General features: G+C 32.2%; 1 protein-coding gene across 1 annotated transcript; it reads right to left on the reverse strand.

The window, feature by feature from the left end:
* Positions 1-362: 362 nt before the first annotated feature.
* LOC117908467 (heme-binding protein 2) lies at positions 363-1560 on the reverse strand. Its single transcript, XM_034822065.1, has 2 exons — positions 1226-1560; positions 363-1036 (listed from the first exon to the last, which is right to left on the reverse strand). The coding sequence occupies exons 1-2, from the start codon at positions 1471-1473 to the stop codon at positions 601-603; spliced, it is 684 nt and encodes a 227-aa protein (XP_034677956.1). The 5' UTR covers positions 1474-1560; the 3' UTR covers positions 363-600.
* Positions 1561-13163: the final 11603 nt, after the last annotated feature.

A 13163-nucleotide genomic window follows, 5' to 3' on the forward strand; every position in this document is an offset into this window, starting at 1 on the left:
AAGCTGGGAAGTAGCAGGTATTTATTTGTTTGTACTTGATTTGGGTTAAAACTTTAAGGTAGTGATGTTATTTTTTGGAGATTACAATCGTTCGTTGGCCAGGAAAAAACCAGAAAAGAGCATTAGAATGTATAGCATCCTATACACTAACTAAAAAGGCAATTCAAAGAGTTGGAAGTCTGAGATACCTATAAGACTGAGGCATCCGGAGAACCATACGGATAAAGAGAAGATATGAGTGAAGAAAAAAATATTTGCAGCAGTAGGATGTAGGCTTTGCTGAGAGCTAAGCTGTATGGTTCATAAAATCTAGTATCTGTCTCCAGTTGTTTCGTGTGCAACCCTTTCCCATGCTTCATTCATTTGGGTCTAAAATCGATATCTTATTGCAGTCACCAACCAGAGCCTGGTGATGGCCCAAATATCCAATATTTTATGAAGGGTTCATTTTCATGGATGACAATACAGCACCCAGAATGGATCTTGGGCACATGACAACTAGGCTTTTAAATAACACAACCGGACTTCGACATACGACTAAAATTTCTTATTACAAGAGCACGGAAATTGTGATTCAGCGCACCTACTATTATCTTCTTCTCAGAGGGCACCCACCTCATCTTCCATATCAAACATCATCCATATCTCGTTCACTCTCTCCTCGTATTCAAATGGAGAATTGTATTGTGCAACCGTATATGTGGAGGTCGGGTCATCTGGCCTGCTTTTCTCAATGGCTGCAGACCAGATAGAGCCTGTAAGACTGGCTTCCAGGGCCGCGGCTTCCTCTCCAACCTCGGAGTCAGACACGAAACCACTGAATTGTCTCACTGCTGCGTATGCAGGCCCCCATTTTTGGACATGGAGGCCTTTTGCCGGAGGTGGGTTTGCTTGATTTTTCTTAGGGACGTAGAAGCTGACAACAAACGAAGATTCACAGAAGGGTCCATCACTTGGTGAGACTTGGGTGATGACTGGAGCTGTCATTTCTATATGTTCTTGGTACTCGTTCTTCCCTTGGATGTAGTCAAATAGCCTGTTAAACAAAACAACAGTGGAAATGGAAATGAATATTGAATAGGAAAGTTCACATAACATCTACAATGAAACAGCCTCAACATTTTTCAAATAATAATAATAAACCCAATATTACTCCGATTCAGAAGAACAAGCAAACGCATGTAGTAATAAAGGGCCAGGAGTAAGAAGCGTATATCTATCTTACTGTAAGAAGGCATCTCTAGTGGCATCAACAAGGGAGATATCTTGAATGGGAGAGGTTGATATCCAGACAGTTGAATTATAGCGCCGAATTTCATAGCCATTTCCAGCCTGAATTAGGTCGTAGGTGGGGCACTCGATGCGGCTACACGTTGGTGGAAACAACCCCGTGCTCTTTTGAGAATTGGGTATGATGGAATTTGGAAGCAGACTCAAGAGCAGTGAGAGCTTGAAGAGATGAAATGCAGACATGATTGGTTGGTTGATGATTCACCTCTCTTCTGCCCAAAACGCTATCCAAGATGGTGGCCTACTTTTTGCCTTTTGGAGACAATAAATGCATAGCGTCCACACATTTATATATATAGGACTCGTTCCACTTCTCACCACAATATCCCATCTATCCCTCAAACCATTACATGTTTTGGAAGAATTTTCCTCTGGTTTTGTCTTTTCGGTGTGTGCGTACTTTGATAAAAAGGCTAAACCTGTTTTGAGATAGTTCTCAAAATCAAGTTTACGATTGCTTTTCAAAATAAAAATCTACTTGAAAATTTAGAATATATTTTTAAAAATACCATCTATAAATAATAATTTATTTTTAATCATTTTTATATTTATATTATTAATTAAATATAAAATATTTATTACATTTGTTTTTATTTTATATAACTAAAATAAATTATTTAAAAACAAATAATTTAATAAAAATAGTAGTTTAATATATTTTTAAATATCTTAAAAAAATCAAATTTTTATAATTATTTTGATCCGTGTCTAAGAGATTAGCTTTTAAGTTACAATCTTCTTAAAAGGAAAAGAAATTGAGGAAAAAAATGTTAATAGCTCGTAATGCTAGAAATGGCAATTTTGTGATTCTAAGCGGTTTGTGATGGCCTTTATAAATTTATTGTAAAAGGCTCGAATGATTACACGTGGTGGTAAAAATCACCCCATGTTAGAGAAGCAATAGTAGCCAATGGAGGTTGATGATAAGTCACTTGTTTGTCGTTATGCGCATTAGTGAGAAGGAAGCCACAGAAGGCCGCAATCTTTAGTAGATATTTGCCAACAAAAGAGCCAAATGGATGGGGAGGCCGGAAGGGACTATCAAATTGGGTTGTATTGGAAAAAATCTCATGGTGAGGCCGGGAGGGACTATCAACAACTTGGGTTGTATTGGAAAAAAAATCTCTCTCCCTATATATATATATATATATATATATAATACTACTACTACTCCCCCTAATTTTTTTTACCATGTTTTTATGTCTTCATATTTCTCAAGCAAAAAGAAATGTCTTCTTTCATCATAATATTTTTTAAAGTGTTGCTAAAGTCACATGATGGATCCAAAAACTCCCTCTAAGATGTTTCCAAAAATGGCTTAAGAGTTAATGTTAAAGCTAAGTAACAAACGGACCATCATAGAGCACAATGAATGACCGAGTAGAAGGGGATCCTATGTGTGTCCAACATGAAAGCATAAGGCAAGGAATAACAAGTAAAATGAATGAGATATGCTATGAGGACAAAATGAAGGGTCCATACCACCCTTAGTCCTTTACACAATTCAAAATTTTTATGGGGTTAGAGCTTGAACCTATAATCTTAGGTTTATACAACACATTTCTCACCACCAAGGCAAGTTGCCCTCATTAAACATAGGTTACATATATTATACATGTTGGGAACCTTGGATTTCTCCATTCCTTGTCCATGGATCTCGTAGGGTGCATGTAAACTATCCTAGGCTCCTCAAAATCTATCGCAATGAAAATATATGGTTATAAAAACCATATTAGGATAGAGATATAGAGGTATAGTGCTCAAACCCAGATTTTAATGTTCACAGATCAATTCCTTACAGTGAAGAACATACTTGAAGGTCTCATACACCCAATATCTTCCACTCGATGACTCGAACCACGAGCTTGACACTCTAAAGTATGGACTTTGGAAAGGATGAAGTTATGATTCTCTTTCTCTATGGAGGTGGAAGAAGACTCTCACTAAAAAGTTATGGAAGTCCTAACCCCTAAGGGCTATTTATAGGGTTCCCCTATTGGGCTTAAGCGACTTGAGTCCAACAAGGCATGAGTCACTTAATTTAGCCTAAAATGAGTCTTAATTGATTAATTAACTACAAAGGGTCATCTAATTAATCAATTAGCCAAATCTAGAGGCCTTGTTCACTATCTCTCGTGCAACCTTGTATAATTACCAAAATGTTCTTATGCATAAGAGTGAACTTAGAGTCAATTCAACCCTTATAAACCATGTCATCATGGTATATGAGCTTAGAGCGAGGACCACTAGAACCCATAGGAGTGCTATCTTCCTCAAAATCTAATTCTAAAATTGATTCAACATTCTACTAAAGAGAATCAATTGTACTCCAATATTCTATGTAAATAATAATGAGATGAAGTTTGGGGTTCGTGACCTACTATCCATTGCATGCAGACTCCCCATGAATTGGTACTTGTAATCTAATAAGATAGTGTTATCACCTATCAAGATTACCTCTCTAATCCTTGAGTTGTAGATCTCATTATTATGTGATCAAATAACATATTCTAGTTCATAAAGAGCATATGTCAAATTCCACTTAAGGAATTACTATAGCGCCATAGATTTCATGATCACATGTCCTTTAAATCACTCAAAAGGATACATTGTCTCAATTTATGAGATATCATGATGTCTCTATTGAGAATACCTATTGCCATTAGCTTCTAAAAACAATGACCAAATCTATAGGGATATATGATCACTTTAGGATCTCACCTATAGGTCAAAACCTCCTATTGATTTTGGAAGAGGCTCAATATCCTATCAAGGTTGAGAGTTCATGCAGTATAGTAGCTTGGTGAATTATGACAATTGATATCCTTGCGTCATGATTCACCACAAGTCCTATCTAGCGTGCATCAATATACTAGTGCACTCACCATGGGAAATCAATTTTGACGGCCAAGAAAACCATCCTTCTAATTAGGAGATGATGTACTACAGTCTCTATTGGATTTTCCAATTCCATGAAACAACTGTGGACAACTTATCTACTTATAAGGAACTCATGACTTGTATCTTTTGTACAATTTCTAATGCACCTAATGATTTGTGCTAAAATATGTGCTTTAATGTTACATATTCAATATGATTTATGAACCATAAGACACCCAAATCATCCAACTTGACCCAAATTGATGCTAAGGCCCTACCCATGGGTTTAACTTTTATTTTGAAGATTTATCTCAAGTTTAAGAGAAGAAAAGGGTGCAAGTTGAAACCATTTTTGATTTTGAAAGATCAAGGGGTTAAATGAGAAATTGAGCAAGTCAAGACCCATGGAATTTTAGGAAATGCAACAAGAGGATGTCATGAGTTTAGGAGATGAGGATTGATCATTATGAAGTAAGAAAGAAGGTAAGCAAGCATGGATAATGAGGCATGAAGAAAACTCATCAAGTTTGCATGGAAGTTTGGAATTCAAAATTTGGTGGTAACATGTACACTAAATTTGAGGTGAAATTTGAAGCATTTTTTGAAGCTATTTTAGGCATGCTATTTATCGTTTCAAAGCTTAGGAAGTCAGGAGTTCAAAACTTCAAATGGTGTGCAAATTGGAGTAGAAACGAAGAAGTTATGGCCTTTGAAGACAATTGTGTAGAGTTGAAGGACCATTTTGAAATGATTTCGAAATTCAACTTATGAATTCAAAATCCAATTTGAAATGACCCTAATTTCGAATTAACCCACTACTACTTTGGTGTTTTGCCTTCTCCACCTCAAGAATTGCATCTAGGGCACTCCATCCACCCTAAGTGAACCCACACGACTAGAAATTATCATTTTATTATTTTTTTAGTCATTTTTAGGTAATTATTTTGCAATAAGTGGCCGATAAGAGTGTGCCACATGTTAGGTAATTGATGATATTATATAAACTCTCTTAGTTCTAAGTTTTAGGGATTTTTTTTTTTTTTTAAGGAGTTGGACATTGGAGGCGGAAGAAAACAAAAACTTAGGTTTGTTTCTTTTTTTTTTTCTTTATTAAGTATATTGTTTTTAGTTCTTTTTTTATTCAAATTATGGAATTTTACTCTTTTATGGATTGTGATTGTAACATCACCCCCATGAGAGACTAAAAGCCAACTTGGGGCTTGAAACATGAAAGACTAAGGGTTAGGAAACTTATAGAGATAATGGGTAAATCATTATAATAATGAGATAAATTATTGGTTGAGTTACAAATTTATCAATTTGGTTTTTACCCTATCCTTGTGAGTTAGTTTAGGGAATGATATGGTAGGTTATTACCCGATACTAGTGATTTTTGATAACTCTTAATCATTAGTTATCTTGGTTTTCCCTATTGTTATTTGTCCCATAACAAAGCTATAGGGAGTAGGACGAGTTAAAAGGTCAATCTTAAACTAGTAATTCATCTCATTTATTTGACGGTTTTAGGAGTCTATTTTAAAAAAGGAAAATTAAGTTTTGGATGCAATCTTGAGTTTTAGAGCTCAGGTTGATTGCGAGCGACTAAGGATCCTAAAACCCTAAGGTCATATTACTTAAAAGACCCTTGTTATCTCTAGTTTCTATATCCTAAGTTGGATTGTGGAAACCCCCAAACTTGAATCAATTGAATTTAAAATCAATATTCGTTTTGTTATTAATTATTTTTTTTTCTTAGTTTCATTTCATATAAGTTGATTCCCAAATTGCTTTTCACTTTAAGATTTAAATAAAAGTGATTCATTTATCCTAGTATTGACAAATTCCATAAGCTAGTCCCTGAGGATGATACCCGGAGTATTAAAAAAGCCATAGTGACTCTTTCTATAGTTTTTCTTGACTAGAGTTGCTATGTAAAAAAGCTTAGTATTTTGGATAATAGAAAAAACCGATTACCTAAGTCATGTACAATGTAAGAAACATTTGTTAAATGCTCAAATCAATGTCAATACACCAAATGGATAGCAAGAAGACAATTAAGTCTAACTTTGTTACATTATGTCTTGCTTTTAGGGGCCTAATCTCAACAAACTGCCTAGCCTCATAAATAGATTGGAGTAGAAAAAATTCTACTCCACAATCATATCACCTCTCTGTATTATCTCACAATAAGGTAGCACTTTTCCTTTTCTAGTGATACTTTAATTCTTTAGACTATGCCACCATCCTACTGTTATTACATAAAGGATCCTAGAGGATATAGCCAAAGGAACTACCCATAAGCCAAAAGGGTTCCTTTGTTGCTACAGAAGCAATAAAAACCACTTAAAGTATACATATACCTAGAGGTAAGTCTGCGTGAGTCCTTATTAGATAAAAGTCCAACTCCTAGTACAAAAGGAGTATCAACTCATCGTTCTCCAAAGATACTTGAGTATATGCTTGACATCTGCCCAAAACTCTAATCTTGAAATGAACTAACATATATTCACTATTTTTACAATAAAACAAATATTTAGTCTAACACATAGCATCACATACTTAAAGCTACCAATTGCAAAAGTATAGGATACACTTTAATGCAATCTTCCTCCTCAAATGTCCAAGGAATTAGTCATAGTTACTTGATATACAAATTTGTTTGCTTGAGTGACATTATATTTTTATAACGTAAAAAATTGTCTTATTATTTATCAAAATCAATTTCAAGTAGCTGATTTTGGCATATTAAATAAAATTTGTTTTTCTATTAAAATATAAAAATCAAATCATATTTTCTTTTATAAATATTTTCCTTCTAAAATATCTTATCCACTTTTTCCCTTAACTAAAAACAATAAAAATAATCCACAGACCATACACACACACACACACACACATTGGTGGAGCCAGTAGGCCCGGGGCACACTCAATTTTTTTTTATCCCCACAAGATCGTGTATATATATAATTAAAGGTTTTCATGTGATAAAAAATAAAATAGAAACTTTCTACTCCAAAAAAATAAATTTAATTTTATCAGGCATACAACATCTTATTTATTTCTCATTCTATCATATATAAAATTTTAATTTTATTATAACTTTTCTAATAATATTAATTCTTTTAGTAATTTTATATTTGACATTTTATTAAATAACTGTTTAAAATTGAATGTTCTCTTCAATTTTGAGTTTGATTTTTTTTAAAAAAATTTTGAAACTTAATTAAATAATGTCTAATTTTGTAATAAATTAAATAATTATATTAAATTATGCACTATTTAATTATTCACATCATGAGAATTTCTATTTAGCTTTAAAATTTTATTTTACTGATAGTGTCATTCTAATATCATCAAATCATAGAAAATTCTAAGGAAAAAATATCATTAATTTTAGTTGACTTTAAACTTAGATTCTGTTTGGTAATAATTTTGTAAAATGGTTTTCTATTCTTCAAATAAAAAAAATAAAATAGGAAAACATATTTAACAATAAAAAAATGGGGTTGTGGACCCGCATTTTTCACGTGCGTCCCCACTCAAATAGCAAGACTCGCTTTTAATTTGGTGAAAAATTGATTTTTAGAAAAGATTTGAAGTCGACACTTATTTTTGTTTTATTTTTTTAAAGGGAAAAAAAAATAAGAAAGAAAACCATGTGTGACTTTTTATTTGAAAAAGGGCATGTCTGCAAAAATCAAGTTTGAGTTCGAAGGTTAGGTTACCTATCGAGAAGGGACAATGGTAAGCTGTTGCACCCCTCTAAGCCCGTATACCTACGGTCTCTACTAAACGAATTAAGGGAATTGTGGTAATACATTAATTAATCATGGTGTGGACCTCGGATTTTTGGCTCATGCGCTTCCACTCGATGACGAGCTCACTTTTTATTTGAAAATTTGATTTATTGTTTAGAAAATGACTTGGAGTCGCCACTTATTTTTGTTTTATTTTTAAAGGGTAAACAAAATAAGAAAGAAAACCCTAAGTGTGACTCCTTACTTTGGAAAAGGTGATCTGTGAAAAATCGGATCAAGGCTTGGGGGTCAGGTTACTTATCGGGAAGGTACGGTAAAGACCGTAGCACCCCTCTAAGTCCCTAAAAACGGGTCTCTACTAATGAAATGAAGCAATCATGGCAATCAATAAGGAAATCAATGGATACCCGGAATTATCATGCACAATATGGAGATCAAAACACGCATAAGAATGGCCGGGGTGAGAGATGAGGCGTATCTTAGCAACAATCGATCAAGTGCTAGCATGAAATGTGATTAGCGCACAGTAATGATCATAGAATATGCCACACATATCACTAAATAGAGCAAAAAAAATCATAAGATATCACACCGCACTTCACTCAAATTTATTTTTAAATCTCTAATGTTAGGCTCCCACCAAAGCCCAATTTATCTTGCATGAAATAGTCTCACAAATTCCATTATTTTAGAATTATGAAGAATTTATTCTTACTTATGTAAAATCAAGAGAAACAGAAGATTATTTGAGAACCAGAGTGGGATTAAAATCGTTCGAGAGAAAACTAGATTTTTGAAATTTATTTGAAAATTGGAATCTCGAAAATTATTTGAAAATTGTAGTCTTGGGAATTAAATTTAAGAATTGGAATTTTAGAAATTAAATTTGAAAGAAATTGGAATTTTTAAAATCATTTCAGAATTAGAGTTTTGAAAATTAAATTAAGGAATTGGAACTTTAGAAATTAAATTTGAAAGAAACTAGCAAATTATTTGAGAATTGGAGTTTTGAAAATTAAATTATGAAAATTGAAAACTTGGAAATTATTTAAAAATTGAAGTTTTGAAAATTGGAATTTTGAAGAATTATTTAAAGATGGAATTTTTAAAAATAAATGAATAAAATAATAATAATAATAATAATAATAATAATAATGATGATGATAATGATAATGATAATAAATAAATGTGAAAATTGGAATTTTGGAAATTGGAAGTTGGAAATTGGGAATTAAATTTGGAAATCGGAATTTTGAAGAATTATTTAGAGATGGAATTTTTAAAAATAAATAGATAAATAAACAAATAGAATAAAAAGAATAATAATAATAACGAAAATAATAATGATTAAATAAATAAATGTAAAAATTGGAATTTTGGAAATTGGAGTTAAATTTGGAAACTGAAATTTTAAAAAATTATTTAAAGATGAAATTTTAAAAATAAATAAATAAATAAATAAAATAATAATAATGAAAATAATAATGATTAATTAAATAAATGTGAATATTGGAATTTTGAAAACTGGAAATTAAATTTGGGAACCGAAATTTTAAAGAATTATTTAAAGATGAAATTTTAAAAATAAATAAATAAATAGAATAATAATAATAATGAAAATAATAATGATCAAATAAATAAATGTGAAAATTGGAATTTTGGAAATTGGAAGTTAAATTTGGTAATCAAAATTTTGAAAAATTATTTAAAGATTGAATTTTTAAGAATTAAATTTAAGGATTGGAATTTCGAAAGAACATTTGAAAATGGAGACTTGAAAATTATTTTTTTTTAAAAAAAAAAAGGATTTTGAAGAATTATTTGGGAAAGGAATTTTTCGAAAATTAGATTGGAAAGAAATTGGAGTTTCTAAAATTCATTTGAAGGCGACATTTCTTTTTTTTCTTTTTTTAAAATAAAAATAAAAATAAAATTTAGAATGTTGAAATTTTTGGAAAATTAAATTTAAAAATTTGAATCTTGGAAAATAAAATTTAAAATTAGAACCTTAGAAAATTATTTTGAGGATTAAATTTTTTTAAAAAAATGAAGTTTCGGAAAATTGAATTTCGAGAATTAAATTTTTGCAAACTAAATTTAGAATATGATTTTAGAAGATTATTTTGAAAATTGTATTTTTTTTAAAAAAGATAAATAAATGAAAAAAATAAATAAATTTGAAACTTTGGAATTTTAGGAGAATTTTTTGATAACAAAATTTTTCAAAGATCAAATTTTTAACATGAGAAAATGAATTAAGAGACACGTGACTACTGGGCTTGCATGCCAATTGTTGGCTTATTTGTCCATGAATGGTAAGCTCCCACAAACAAGGTTTCATTTCCAACAAAACTGGACTGCTTCACTTGCCGGGTTAGCAACTAAATTTTCCTGGTCCATGCCTAAACCCACGCTAGTATCTTCTGAACCCAGCAATAGATCAACATCTCCTTTCTCCTCATCCACCATAGGCTTCCAATCCAGTGGAACACTACCCGGATCCATGGAAACAATAGAAAAGCAGCTCCACAGCAGCACCACCAACAAAGAATGAAACAATATCAAGAGATGAAACTTCTTAAATGAGAGTTCCGGCGGCCTTGGCTGTCACGATGACGCAAATAACGAGAAGGGTGGAGCCAACACTCGAACACGCCATGAGCCAACATGCATGAATCGCCCTCCTTGCAGTTTCCTTCTCGAAACTATGAGCACGCCGTGCCAGAGTAGTGAAACTTCCAGGAGCCCCTCCGGTGATGGTGAGGATGTGGAGTAAGATGAAGAAGAATCCGTAGATTGACTCGGAAGGAGGGAAGCGAGAGTGTTAGGAAAAAATGCAGCTGGAGGCTCTCCCAAGAGGATGCAATTGCAAAAAATAAAGACTTTGTGGGTGTGGTGGTGGGATTATGTGATCGGACTTGACTGGTTATGGATGGAGGGACCCATTTTCAGGTGACATCCATGGCCAAGGGCGAGTGGAATTAACAGAAATAAAAAGCATGATTTTCGGGCATCAAACTCAAATGAAACAGAGACAAAATAATTCTAACAACACCCAAGCAAAGAAAATGAAATGAACTATAGCACAGTCAATGCAACTCACAAATCGGTTAAATATGTTCTCTAATTCGCACCGGGGAGTCCTGAAAATCCCTTTGTTGAAAATCCTCTTTCAACCCCTCTTTCCCAGCTCCTCTCCATCTCTTTCCGTTCTTCAGTTATGCTTCTTGCCCTTTTTGCCCCAAACACTCTTTTTTTTTTTTTTTCTTGCTAAAAGAAGAGCCACCACCCATAAGAGTAGTGGTAGTTGCAGTAACAGTCCCATCTCGCCGCCCCATGCCCTATTTTTTTTTTTTTTTTTCACTTTCTGTCCTCTTTGGCTGCCTAAGAACGACTCATTCTCAGTGTGACAAAAAAATAATAAAAAAATAAAATGAAAACCCCTCCATCTCTAGGGAGTCTACACATGGATACCAAGATGAAAGGAACAAAACAATATACACAAAGATGACAATAAAATCTAATTACAAGAATGCACAAAATAAAATAATTATTTTATTAAAACATGTTTATTAACTTGTTCCTCTTATTTAAACAAAATTTCTAATTTATTTGATATTCAATTTTGTACACAACAAGTAATTATATATAAACAAATATATACAGAAACCAATAAAAATAAAACCAAATAATAGTGGGAAATAAAATGTGTACCCAAACAAGCTTACAACAAGTTCAATACTCCATTTACAACTTTTCGAGTTTCACTTTCTTCTATGAAATTCCATGCTCCATATGTCATAAATTCGTACTTAGCCAATAGAATTGTAGAATGAGCCCATGTAAAAACAAAAATAGCTCAAATGTAAATATTCAGGAATGTACAAAGTCCAAAACAAGTATTCAAGCCCAAATCCAAACTTCAAATTAGTCCAATAAATTTAATCAATTAAAATGGATCCAAATTAACAAATTTATCCCAACAGAAATATCCCTCATGCTATAGGTCTTAACCTGAAATTTTCAAATTAATGGTCAATATATAAACTCAATTAGTCAAGCCCAAATATAACAAATCAAAATAAATTTAATTATCCCATAATCCAATCCTAATTTAATATTCAAATTCAAAATCCAATAACCAAAATCAACCCAATTTAATATGTAAACCCAAAATAACATCTAAAATACACTACAATTATCTCATGTCAAATTAAATAATTAAAATGGAAAAAATCCATATCAATCATAAAACCATCCAACAAATTTCATTAATAATAAATGAGCCTAAGTTCCATATTAATTTACCAAAGTCCAAATCTCACAAACAACAATTACAATTAAAATCAAAGATAGAAAAAGATAAAATAAAATAAAATAAACTTACATTTTTTTTTTTTTGGAAATCATGAACGAAAATAGGGGGTGGTAGTGTGTTGAGAGATAGAAAATAAAATACAATAAAAATAAAATAAAATAATGAGAGACAGAAAGAAGTGAAGGGGCTCCGAAAATGGTGTCGGTGTCACACTACCGATAGTGGCTCATCGGCTGCAATTGGTTGATAGTGTTACAATGATGGTGAAGGTTGTGGGGTTTTTGGAAACAAAAATAAAATAAATAAAAAAAGAAAAGGAAGAGAATGAGAAATGGAAAGAAGAAAATGGCAAAAGGGAAGAAGGGGGAAAGAGAAAATGGGTGTTTGGGTATCTTTGCAAGTGGGTGGATGAAGAATGGAAGAAGAAGGAAAAAAAATGGGAAGAGGGAGATTGGGTAGGGAAAAAAAGAAAATGGGGAATAAAGAAGAGTGGGACAGGTGGTCTTGGGACGTGGGAGGTATAGGGGGGTATGGTAGGAGAGAGAAAGTGGAAAATGGAAGAAAAATGGGGGAAATAAAAAGGAAAAAAATAAAGAAGAGAAAAGGAAAAAAAATAAAAAAGATAAAATAAAATAAAAAAATAATAAGAATTAAGATTTAAAAGGTATAAGTGGGCCAATACAATAAAATATAATTGGATCTGAAATTTATTAATAAAATTGAACTCAAAATTAATGTAAAAATAAAATTGGGACAAATTTTGGGGTCTACAAATATGCCTTTTTTCGGTAGAGTACACGAGTAAAGGAAGCATATACACAAACAAAATGAAATGGACTCTACTAAAGAATAAGAAAGATCACCAAATTTGTCCCAGTATGACATGGGCTCTCTAAGATCAAAACAAAAACAAAGGG

This window comes from Vitis riparia, chromosome 19, assembly GCF_004353265.1.
Source record: "Vitis riparia cultivar Riparia Gloire de Montpellier isolate 1030 chromosome 19, EGFV_Vit.rip_1.0, whole genome shotgun sequence".
Lineage (NCBI taxonomy): Eukaryota > Viridiplantae > Streptophyta > Magnoliopsida > Vitales > Vitaceae > Vitis > Vitis riparia.